The sequence below is a fragment of the Nymphalis io genome, chromosome 9 (genome assembly GCF_905147045.1).
Source record: "Nymphalis io chromosome 9, ilAglIoxx1.1, whole genome shotgun sequence".
Lineage (NCBI taxonomy): Eukaryota > Metazoa > Arthropoda > Insecta > Lepidoptera > Nymphalidae > Nymphalis > Nymphalis io.
In genome coordinates, this window is record NC_065896.1 from 6,746,387 (window position 1) to 6,759,601 (window position 13,215).

Here is a 13,215-nt window from a genome sequence, read left to right on the forward strand (position 1 = left end):
TTTCAACATTTTTTATCTTATCTTCTAGTAAATATTATTTATGTTATAATTAAGACACAGCCATCAAAACATACGTAGAAATAATTATTACACATTACTTAATGCTAGATATGCTATGTTTTTATTTTTAAATTTGAATGGTATTTTTTTGTCATTCAGGTCCAGGTTATCAAAGATTTTCTTTTTATAACATAAATAAACAAAATACAATGTTTATAATAATTGTTAGAAAAGTTTTTAAATTATAACTAATTTTGCACTGCTACTGATAGTACTAACAAATTAAAGAGCTTCTTTATCAACTAAATAAGTTTTCAATAAATAAAAAGTAATTTACATATATATTGGTATGTAAAAGCCGAGATGGCCCTGTGGTAAGAACGCGTGAATCTTAACCGATGATCGTGGGTTCAAACCCGGGCAAGCACCACTGAATTTTCATGTGCTTAATTTGTGATTATAATTCATCTCGTGCTTTACGGTGAAGGAAAACATCGTGAGGAAACCTGCATGTGTCTAATTTCACTGAAATTCTGCCACATGTGAATTCTACCAACCCGCATTGGAGCAGCGTGGTGGAATAAGCTCCAAACCTTCTCCTCAAAAAAGAGGAGAGGAGGCCTTTAGCCCAGCAGTGGGACATTCACAGGCTGTTACGGTACGGTATTGGTATGTTGGTATTGACGAAGCCTGGGGTGACTACGTGTATAACGACCGTTGCGTCCAGCGTTAACGAAACTATGCCGAACTTTCGAAAATCCTAATATATATTTATTATTTACGTAAAATTAATGAAATAACCTGGTCTCACTCATACATAGCTTTTTATACTTTGTCATCTTTATATATTGCGAGTCTAAACTACAACAATAATGACGAGATTAATAAAACTACGACCTTTAACCTTTAACGTTAACGTAACACTAAATATTATAATATTAAATATTTTCATACCTATCTCCAGATCAATCTAGTACATACTTCAAAATTAATTTATTCGTGTGATATATAATCCCGGACTTAGAGATCCAAGGCACTTTGACATTCTAAGCCCCCCATTCCGAAATGGTTAGTGTAAAATTATGTTTTATTCTTGGCTGGGTGAGGCCCCTCGGCTAGCCGGGCCCCTAGGCCGGTAACTTTTTGGCCTAGGCATAAACCCGAGACTGGTGATGTATACTCTAATAACATATTTCTAATCTACACAATTGATGATGTACATATCGTTACTTTCCACGTCTGTATCCACCCGTTAAACTAAACCAAATGTGTTTGACCCAAGAAGTTCTCATTATTTGTTGCTCCATTTTAGCATTTTCTCTGAACAGCTGCCATTCTCTTTTATTACTTGATGCACGGGGACCCCACGATGATTTGGAACTAAAAGATTTCTTGAGTATCTAGTAAAGGATAAAATAAATTAAAATAACAGTTAAAAATTATATTCGGTCGGTAGAAAAGAAACATGTAATATTTTAATGATATTACTTTCATTCAATTTATACTAAATCGAGATAAAAATGAGCTCAGAGAGCCCAAAGGGCACAGTGGACAAAACACCTTTTCATTTGTTTAATTTGTGTATATAATTCATCTCAGGCCCGCCGGTTAAAGACGACTCGTGAGGAAACTTGCAGGCCCTGGATGAAATTCTCATACGTATATCTACAAACATGCATTGGGCAACTTGGTGGAATACGCTTCTTTCGGTAGAATATTTACGGGCATTATATTGCCCTTTTTCTACTAAATATTATTTTTAGAATTTATATTATAATATTTTAGAAGGAAATCACAGCTTCTGTAATAAAGTTAGATTAAATAAAATCTTAATTTATTTTACTTACATCTAAAAATCTGCCAGAGTCTTTGTACTTAAACATGGTTGTAACGATGAAGAGAGGAACCAGTAAAATTCCGGCGAATAAAATGATATATCCGGCAACTGTAACAAATTGTTTTGGCATATTTATTATTATAAATTAAAGAAGTTATATAGTTAGTGGCAAGATTACACTACGAAAGTATGAAAGGTTAAATACCGTATCCCAGAGTCGGATATACGTAATATCCTCCAAATACTAGAGCTTCAAATGATAAAAGGGCGTAAACGAATACAATCATCATCATAGCTGGCGTAATGAAACCCCAGCAGAAACGCCAATATATAGATGTCTTAAGACCCGACATGAACTCTATATCAAGGCAAATATTTTCAAGACCTGAAACAATATCATTGTTTTTTTAAATACAGCTATATAATATTATTACTTTAGTACTTTGTTATTTTTCACTGATTTAATAGAATATTTAATTGTATATTTACCATAAATCCAAAATACACCAATAATTTCAACAATACCACAGAAGAGTACAAAGAAAGTTCCACCGTAGTGATCAACAAGCTCTAATATGTATTGACCGCCCTGAAAATATCCGTCATATTTTATAAGAACAACAATTTTGTGACACAATATAAGACAGAGAATCAGACTCTCCTAAAAGTTTCGGACAGGTTAACTTGGGATGATAAGTCATTAGTTCATTCAATATTAATAATGCTACAAATACTTACAGGTGTAACGTATATAAGTCCGATGCCAAAGCCACCAACACATGAAATTGCTGACATGTAGATAGTTGGTACGCGGGGGAAAGCATCCAGGAGGATAGTATTCACGGCAGTAAGCAGAGCCACAGCGGAACCTATTCCTAAGACAGCCATCATCAAGAAGAAGAGAACTGAAAATAACTGAAAAGAATTCCTTATTCAAAACAATGAATTGAAATTTGTAAGACTATAAAGTTCAGTATGTACACGAATAGTTTATTTGATACTATTATAAATATGATTTATATACGTACTGAGCTATCGAAATGTACGTCTGTATTTAAAATTTGTAGAAGTAATACATTTAAAGAATACCTGTGGTTGGAAAGTTTTAGCGATGGCGTCAGGATAGGAAATGAAAGCAAGACCAGTGCCTCCAGATCCGACTACTTCGTTAACCTCTCTTTTCAAAACATACGCTAAATTACCCAGAATGCCGAAAATCGTGATACCAGAAAGCAAACTTGTAAATGTATCTAGAGTTGTGACAATCATGGCGTCCCTAAAATGAAAACATTCTTCTTAATATTCATATTTCTTACTGGAGGTCCTAGGCTCAAATCCAGGTTGAGCCAATAAAAATTTATTGACAATTTTCGACAGAAAAACTGCAGCAGCCCGGAGTCTAGAAGTTGGAAGTGTGTACACTCCCGTGCCTCGCCGCGAAAGCACTTTATGCCTTTGATCCTGCACCTGAACTCTTTCCGGTCGTGTCGGATTGCTTTCCCATCGGATTATGAGAGTTAGGGAATAGAGAGTACACCTGTGTTTGCGCACACACTTGTGCACTACAATATGTCCTGCGCAGTTGGCTAATCTCGCTCTTGAGATCGGCCGCCGAGATTGAAATCGGTCTGGAGGACTATTATTAGACATTTGAAGACAATTTTCTCTTAATTGTAAGTTTTCTTTTGCAAAATTGGTCCATTTAGTCTTAAGCTGAAATAAATTTAATATTTGCAGCTTTAGTTATAAATTCATCACACTCATAAAAATCATTGGCCACTCAAAAAATCCGCCCCAGGAAATTTGTTAAAGATGTACTAATAAAGTTGATAAGCAATAATAGTAATTTCCTAAGGCCTGCTTCATCCCAATTATCAAAATTAAAGGTCTGCATAATAAAGCTGTCTCTCTACAATAGGACTATTAGCAATTTTATTGAGGCCAAGACGTAAATGTAGTAGAAAGTATTCTTGATAAATCAAGAGTTGTCAACAAAAAGTGACAGAGTGTACTGTTAGTAAATTTTTGAAAAACCGAACAATATTGCTAACTATTTTAATAGAAAGCACTAATAGAAGACAGAAATATAATATTCACACAAGGCTCGAACAAAATCTTATAATTTAAATAAAAACTCATTACTTAAAATAATAATTTTATATATTGTCAATATTACCTGTAAACATTTTGTTTGAAGCCGTTGTATGAAGAGAACATGATGATTGGTCCTGTACATACTGTCAACGAGAAAAATACCTGCGTAACGGCTGCATACCACACCTAAAATAATTAAGTCACGTTTATTTTTTTTATATTCTTAATTAATATTACTTTTTTATGATAGGAATATGTGTAACTGAGTTGTTTATCTATTGGAACATCTTAATATATTATTAGTATATCTATAATTTGACAATACGCCAAAGGGTTATGTGTGAGTTGCAATCAGGATGCAATCACACTAATAAAGTATATAGATTAAAAAGACTTAGAGCGGTACTGATAATACCTAATACCACTGTTATTTATTTATTTTTTATATAAAAAAGTACATCATCAATGCGCTGCCAAACATGACATCTAAGATGTATTTACTTTTTACTTTTACTTATATATGTACTTACTATAAAGTATTATTAATTGGTATAAAAATAATTAATATTAAAAATTATGACTCAAATATGTTAATCGTTGTCTTGATTCGGTAACTATTTAAGTAACAGCCTGTTAATGTCCCACTGCTGGGCTAAGGCCTCCTCGCCCTTTTGAGGAGAAGGTTTGGAGCTTATTCCACCACGCTGCTCCAATGCGGGTTGGTAGAATACACATGTGGCATAATTTCAATGAAATTAGACACATGCAGGTTTCCTCACGATGTTTTCCTTCACCGTCAAGCACGAGATGAATTATAATCACAAATTAAGCACATGAAAATTCAGTGGTGCTTGCCCGGGTTTGAACCCACGATCGTCAGTTAAGATTCACGCGTTCTAACCACTAGGCTATCTCTTAATACCTATAAAATTTTAACAAAAACATAGAGGGTATTTATGTTAAAATATTCTCTACATGTGGGATTATGTCTCTTCACTGATTCCAGCTACGGCGGCCACTCTCAACGAATACCTACTTGTTAATAGTGCATATTATATTATAGTGCATAATTGTAATAGATCTACTCTCTATTCCTTCACTCCCATATCGCGATACCCGGCCTACTTCTAAACGCTAAACTGCTACTCAAATAATTTTGGCAGTAAAACCATAATTTGATTTTGATCGGTCCCGAGATTGAAACTTGAATATCGAAATATGCAGTCTAATATATATATATACTCCACCAACGGGGCAATTAACACGAAACAAAAACATTTTATATCACTTGGATTAATATATATTTATTTGAAACAATTTTTATCTGAGTTTGCGCAAAAGGAAATTGCACACAGATGTAATTTCACTGCTTTAATCACCATTTAATCAAATTTATCTTTAATAGATTTATATAATGTAGATTATTTTTATTACAAATTGAGATTAAAATATATTAAATACAAAAAATGCGATAGAATTGTATAAAACCCTCTGTAATTATTTAGAAATAGATCGGATATTTAACTTACGCTAAGTTCAAGTAGCTTGTCCCACTGCGGCGTTATAAAGAACAGAATACCTTGTCCAGATCCAGGTAGTATAACTGTACTGTAATAGAAACGTATTTATTTACTAATAAATATATAATAAATCTGTTATAATTATTAATTCTATTTACTTATTCTATTATATTATGTACATAATATAAAACAACCTTTAAAAGGATCGTAATCATCCATGAATGGTGTTAAATTACGATATTGTTAAAGTTTATAAATTAGATAACACGGTGCTAAGACTGGCAGATTAATTGTATGCATAGGCATTGCGTTATTTTTTTATTGGTATGCGGATTGGAGAACGAACTAAGAACGAAAACAGAAGAAGAAAGAGAAAGAACTAAGAAGTTATTTTTATGTGCCTGCAATTACACAACAATATACTAAGTATAAACTAATAATAATATACTAAGTAATCGGTAGAATAAACGGTAAGAGCACGAAGCCCTACCACCAAGTAAATCTGTTCGACTAGGATACCTTCATTAAATTATTGGTTCCTATTCGTAGATAAAAGTCAAAACTCTGCAAACATAATTATTTAATCTCAAAGCAAATTTTGTTGACGGCTGCATACCAATTTAAAACCGACTATAATAAAGATGAACTATAAGTTAATTTGTACCCTTGTGATTGAGATCAACGTGCGTCATAAAATTATCTGCTATTCGCTGTGGATTATCTTCGTCATGATTATAACATATGGGGATTAATTCAAATAATATCGAGATTAGTGCGTTTAATATTATTACTTAACAAAATTTATAAATGCATCATTTATGTGACGTTAAGAATGTAATTATTATATCCGTTATTCATTTAACTTCACTGTCAAGGTCAAGGCTTGCAATGAATTACAAAACATTTCCATCCAATCGCTTATGATGGACTTGTCACTCTTTTGGTGGCCGGAGACAATACATTACAATAGTTATACTAAGTTTTATTTGTTTTAGTACGATAATTTAATAATTTAATATACTTATATATTATTTTTAAAAAGTTTTGTTATGTAGGAGGACAAGTAAATGGTCCATTTGATGGTAAGTGGTCACCATCGCCCCAAAACATTGGTGCTTTGAGAAATAATAATCGTTTCTGACATGGCCAATGTGCCACTAACCTTGGGAATTACGATGTTTTATTCCTTATGCCTGCAGTTACACTAGCTCACCCGCCCTTCAAACTAGAACACAACAACATTAAGTGTTGCTGTTAGTAGTAGAATATATGATGAATGGGTGGTACCTATCCAGGCGGGCTTACACATAACCGTACCAACAAGTCAATTTTATGTGAATTATAAAACAAAAAGTCTGTCCTATTGAAAATAGAAAAAAATAAAAGAAAAAATTAAAGAATATACCTGATAAGAAGAATGATCATAATAACATAGGGAAAGATCGCGAGAAAGTAAGAAGCTTTTCCTGAACTTTTTACACCTCTGGATACGATGACGAATATTAAAAGCCATGAAGCTAGGAGACTGACGGTTAAGTACCATATAGGCAAACCTGAAAATATACAAATATTTTATTTTATTGCATTTTGATTACAACTTTTTGTCTAATCTATTTTTTTATTCATAGCAACACCTTCTTATTTTACTTCCATATAAGTTGATTGTTTAATGTTTGTTTAGTGGACATTAAGTACATATATTATTTATTTACGATCAATAACTCATTGAAAAAAACTTGTTTTTTTATGATCGGTTAACTGTAATATAATGTTACTATATAATAAACTCAAAAAAGTTTAAAATATAATAATAGACTTACCAAGACCGCCTTCAATTCCATCGCTTTGTTGAAGTACCGTTCGTCTAAAAACAAAATTTGTTTGATTAGTAAAAACGCCGTGAGAGATTTGATATAATCAATCATTTAATTTCAACTCACACGAAATATAGTTCGGCACTACTAGTCGAATTTTCATTTAGGGTGATATTCTCTGTCGCTCCAGAAGGTACACAATTAATCCAGTCGGGTTCACAAACCGCCCATGGCAATGTTGGCTGAAAGCTCATAGCCAAATAGTATAGGCATAAGGCAATGATAGAAACGTAATACGAAAGAATATATCCACATGCCAATGACTGCGCATACCCGGTTCCTGGAATGATGAACAGATTAAAATAATCTTCAAACAACTCAAATCGATCAAAATGAAGGAAAAAAAATGTTTTCTATTCAAATAGACTTTTACAAGTGAGTCGTCAAGCGCTTCTACCGATTTTGAATGTGGATTCTACCGAGAACCACTGTTTAATAGTATATATTTTATATTATATAGGTATTTTGAAATAATTTAATAGAACAAAGTAATTATATATATTTAATTCTTTAGAATTTATACACGCCAGTTATATTTTGCACGTTTTTCATACATAAATGCCGGTTGTAAGAAATTGATAATAGCAATATAACAATAAATTTACCTTTAATAAATACTAATAATACAATAATAAATACCTTTCATCGCAGGAGCCATCGACCAGACTTTCACTGTGTTCCTACTACTGAATTGTCCAAGTACCGCTTCGATATAATACATAGGTTTCCCTATTAATATAAGGACTATTAGATACGGAATAAGAAAAGCTCCACCGCCGTTTTGATAGGCAATGAATGGAAATCGCCAAACGTTGCCGAGACCCACTGATGTGGCTATACAGGACATAAGGAACTCGATTTGATTTCCCCACATAACCCTTTCGGGTTCACCATCTTCCGGATCGTCATTATTTTTCTAAAACAATATTATTTTAATAAATATATACTTGGGAATGAAAGGTGACAAACATTTTTCTTGTGTTTTATAATAAAAAGACGGCTATGAAATTTATGAAATTATATAATTCAAAAGATACCAACGATTTTTATCAAAACAAAAATTGAGCAAATTTTGACCACACGCGATGTACAACTTATGATAAATTTTATGAATGATGTACAGTTACAATTATTTAAAATTTACGTATGTGCATATTTAAATTACCAATTTTTCTTTTGTTTCTTCTAATGGAACTTTGAGTACGGGTGGTGGCAAGCCATGTTCCTTAGAGCGCTTAGGTTCCGAAGATCCATTATTTAATTGACCAAGGTTTGGTGACGGTTCTGTATGTACGAAACCTGGATTTAGTTCACCAACCTTATTTGTAGTGTCAGCCTGAAATAAAACCAACGAAATACTTATTAGGTATTCGTAGAAAGTAAAATTCAAAACATTTTTTAAAAGGAAACGTTATTTAAACAAGAATCTATTTCAAAACTTCGACGTTATCACAAAAAAATACTTTATTATACATTCTCATGTTACGCTACCTACTCACTCTTACAAGCTCCTAGAAAATAAAATTATCATCATTTTATTTTTTTGTTAATGTCTTAAATAAAAACAAAAACAACCTAAAATCGATAACAAAATGCTATAGAGATAAGTGACTAATAAATAAATCCACATTTTATTAACGAGGCGTAAATAAATCATTAGGTTTTATTGTTGCATTACAATATTTGGCTATTGTTTCTATAATGGAGTCCACATAGAATTAACTCCGCTTTATTGCCATGCCATTTACTATTATTCCTTAACAGTAGAACAGAAACGATTTAATCCAAGATTAAACCTTTACAATTAAATTTATTTGTTTTTAATTGTACACGTAAGAACTACAAGCGCATTAACCACCCAAACGCATGTTGGATGCGGCCCTATTTGTAAAAAATTCAAATCCATTTTCATGCAGCTTCAAACTGCGCTGACAGTCCAAACAAATCATAACGATAAACAAATAATGACAATAGATTCGATTCTAATCTGCATTGAAATATCAAAGATAAAAAAGTTCGATCAGCAATGCAGCACATGGCTATATTTCATAGGAACATATTATTACCTGATTAGGATCGATAACTATAATATTGATTACTTGGTAATATAGTTAATTATCAATAATGAAATCATTTACAATATTAATAAAGCCGATGATAGCTTAGATATATTTACTTGGTAACATATTAATTTCATAATATTACAGCTTTTAGCACATTATTTTAAGGTAACAATTAAGACACAAACGACTGCTTCGCATAAGTTTCAAATTCCCAATCTACTTTGACATAACGAGCTAGGTATATAATGGGATAATAATACCTTAAAAACAAGATTTTGCATTTTAATATCTGCACCAATACTAATACAATTAAGTATATTATAATATATTGTAAGAGCATCAAATATATGTGCTACCCGCTTACCCCCAATGAGTTTTTAATGAGCCAATCAATTACCAATCAAATTATAAGATGTGACCTTACATATTTACAAATGTTAGCAATTGCAGTCTTACTCCAAGAGTTGCAACTACATAGGATTTCAACTCCAACTAATATTTCCCTTATAAGAGACGGAGCCAAAATATCAAAACATACAGTGTCCCATAATAGAACAGTCCCAGTTCTCAGGACACCAGTGTATAGTGAATAAAAGAAACGTGACGGAAAAGCCTACTGGAACTCCTTGGACAAGGAAGACCGTGTAAACCAAAAGAGTTCCAGTTACCATATCTACATACCTAACGTATATTTTATTGTAGAGTAATCTCTTATTTTTCTAATATTGTATTAGTCCACGTCTACTGGTGTCATTATGTCAAACTGTACAAATGATAACATAATATAATTCATAAGTCAATGTCGTGATGGGCTCTATAAAGCAATTGTCATGGACCCGACATGTACATAAACAATTGTTATTGTTTTTACGTTAAACGGGCTTCGTAACAGTTATTTCTTATGTAAATTATTTTGTATTATTTATTAAAAATGTATATTTATTATAATTATATAAACCATCATTTCCAATTTGAAACAATAACATTGGATTTGCGTAGTTTTCATACAAATGTAACCTTATTACTATTGTTTAAATTTAGTATAATAATTGAAATGACTATGTTGTTTATAAATTATTTATTAAGGAAACAGTTTACAGAAAGATAATGATCATCAAATTATATTACATATGTATATCCAAGTCTCACATTGAGATAAAATTCATAGGTATAATAGATTACCGATAATTAATTAAGTACAAATTATTCAGGTGATGGTTTTTCGCTATCTCTAAAGATATAATCTGACCTTCATATCGCAATGATAAGGAATATTATTGTTATTATTTTTTGACTTATTAGTTATAAAGTTATGTAAATATACATATGTTTTAAGTTAGACAACTACGATATTATAATATGTAGGTATATGTATAAATAATAATAACACATTAAGCGATAAAATTGTTTAGCGAATCAACATAATTAACGATAGCTTTATTGCGAATAACTTTTATAATCGTACACTCGACAATCAAATAAGCTTTTGCTTTTTAAATAAGGTTTTTATGTAACCTAAAATAACTAAGCTATTTTTCTAAAATTGCTATTATATATTTTTAAATAAATATTTATTGATACTTTGAATATATATTCAATTCGAAACAATACCTTGCCCCACTTTTTTATTAAAAATTCTTTATCAAAGAAAGAATGATAATTAGTAAGAATACATATTCATTAAAAAAAAATTTTTTGACAGACCATTTGATATGAAATGTTACTTCGGGCGAAAAAAATCGTAATACATAAATACCTACATTTAAAAATAAAGTAATTAAAAAATAGTTTTGAAATAAAAATTTAAAAAACTATTTTTTAATTTTTTTATGCAAGGTTACTATATATTTAAAATTCAATGAAACTAAGTGTCGAACAAAAGCTTACAATAATTACAAAATATGATTACTAAACAACATCCTTATTTTTAAAATTGGAATAAAAGTCTTACCATTTTAGGTAAATCCCACCGCGCCTCGAACTTCACTAGTTTTCATACGGAGGTGTTAGCGACTCTACACAAAGCTACTAATAACATTGGAGTGGGGCGACGCGGCTCTTTTCAATGATTTATAATAATTCCTATCACTGTCAGCTCGACTCTTTGGTACCCATTGCAATCTATATCGAATTGCTTCAAATGTTGACGAAATTGATAGGTAGGTATTATATTGTAAAAATGTATTTTAAATCTGAGTGTTGATAAACTTTTGGTAGTCTAAACAATTTGTAGTCTATATAAAATTCCATTTTTTCTTATTTCTTTATTTCATTTAAATCAATATATTGTAAATAGATTTTATACATTAGCAGGTTTTTAAATCCTTTTAAATGATCAAAGATTACCTCATCCCACTTCTTCGTTATTGTATTCAATTTTACCCCATCAATAAAAACACAAAATATTTTTATAATTTACATTTTACTATTACTCCGTTACTCGATTACATACGTTTAGAGATATTCTCTTGGACATTGTATAATGCATAATTTAATATTAAAACTGCAATAAATCATTAAGAAACTTGTTTTTGTAGGACATTACAATTGCCTTTAAGCCATTTCAAAAATATAAGGTTACTTAGTTTATTGTAGTATTATCGACGAGAAAAAAGTCCTGCTTAGTTTTAGTCAGTTCTATTCAACCCTGAGGTATTTCTTTCCGAACCAGTGATTGATTTTTTTGACAAGCAATAAGAAAGTATAACGCTCTATATTTCATAAAGTTATTGACTTAAAATTTAAATTTGACTTAAAATTATTGTATTATTTCATGCTTAGAACGAAAATGATATAATAAAGGGATTACAAAAAATCGTATCAATTTATCTTGTCACAACGAAATTAATTATTTTGTCATTGCTATTTATTATATTCATGTATCGAAAGAAATGATGTCAGTATACATTTTTATACTTTGTGACATATTGTATAAAATTTATTGAACGAAAATGATACGGTATCGTAATGCTTCCGTTAATTTTAATAGTTATCGTACCTGTATAAAATGAAATAGTCTGTGGTGACTACTCCAACCGTCTCTCTTAGATAAATTAGGTATAGGTACAAAATTACACTTATATCAAATCGATTACATTGTGAGCATAACCTTACAACAACACCTTGACATAATATAAAGTAAATTTGATATGGCAATATCGAGTTATTCCGGAAACATTTCCGGAGTAGGGTCGAATTTTAAAATGCTACTAATAACTAAAGTTACTTTAATAAATAACGGTGTGGCATAATTTTTTAACTTAATATCCATAGTCAGATATTACGACTAAATATTTTTTTATTATATATATACATGTATGTCGGTGTCAAGGCTTTTTTTTAATTATTTTAGCACATGTTACGAAATTCACTGATATTATCGTAAGTAAAATAAATTTACAAATATCTACATTTTTTATAAATAAGATGAATTTCAAGTATTTTTTAATATGGTTCAAGGTCAATTTAAAAAGCACTTAGTCAAGATAAGTTTTTTCAAATATTTTACTCGTAGACATTAAAGTATAATAACATATATTACATCATGACTTCAATCCTACTAATTTATGAAAATAAGTGATTTTATGACAAATCGATACCGTTCGGGGAAAGCCGGGAAGCGCGAACGCGAAATCGCGTAGCCGTCTTATATCTGATGAGTGGGTGGTACCTACTTAGAGGAGCTTGCACAAAGCTCTACCACCAGTACTACAATATCTCATGCGTAGATCGTAGTAATTGAATCAGATGCCATTATTATACTTATATTACCTTTATTTTTCATTATTTCTCATCAGTGAACATTTTACCAGTATATAGGGTATGAG

The 13,215-nt window shown here is 30.9% G+C and overlaps 1 protein-coding gene across 1 annotated transcript; it reads right to left on the reverse strand.

The window, feature by feature from the left end:
- Positions 1-528: 528 nt before the first annotated feature.
- Positions 529-11,441, reverse strand: LOC126770520 (sodium-dependent nutrient amino acid transporter 1-like). Its single transcript, XM_050489943.1, has 14 exons — positions 11,340-11,441; positions 8,491-8,661; positions 7,965-8,241; positions 7,392-7,605; positions 7,272-7,315; positions 6,857-7,004; positions 5,461-5,539; positions 4,014-4,117; positions 2,927-3,113; positions 2,576-2,752; positions 2,327-2,426; positions 2,043-2,222; positions 1,848-1,945; positions 529-1,400 (listed from the first exon to the last, which is right to left on the reverse strand). Exons 1-14 carry the CDS (start codon positions 11,340-11,342, stop codon positions 1,227-1,229), a joined length of 1,956 nt encoding a protein of 651 aa, XP_050345900.1. The 5' UTR covers positions 11,343-11,441; the 3' UTR covers positions 529-1,226.
- Between the last annotated feature and the right edge of the window lie 1,774 nt (positions 11,442-13,215).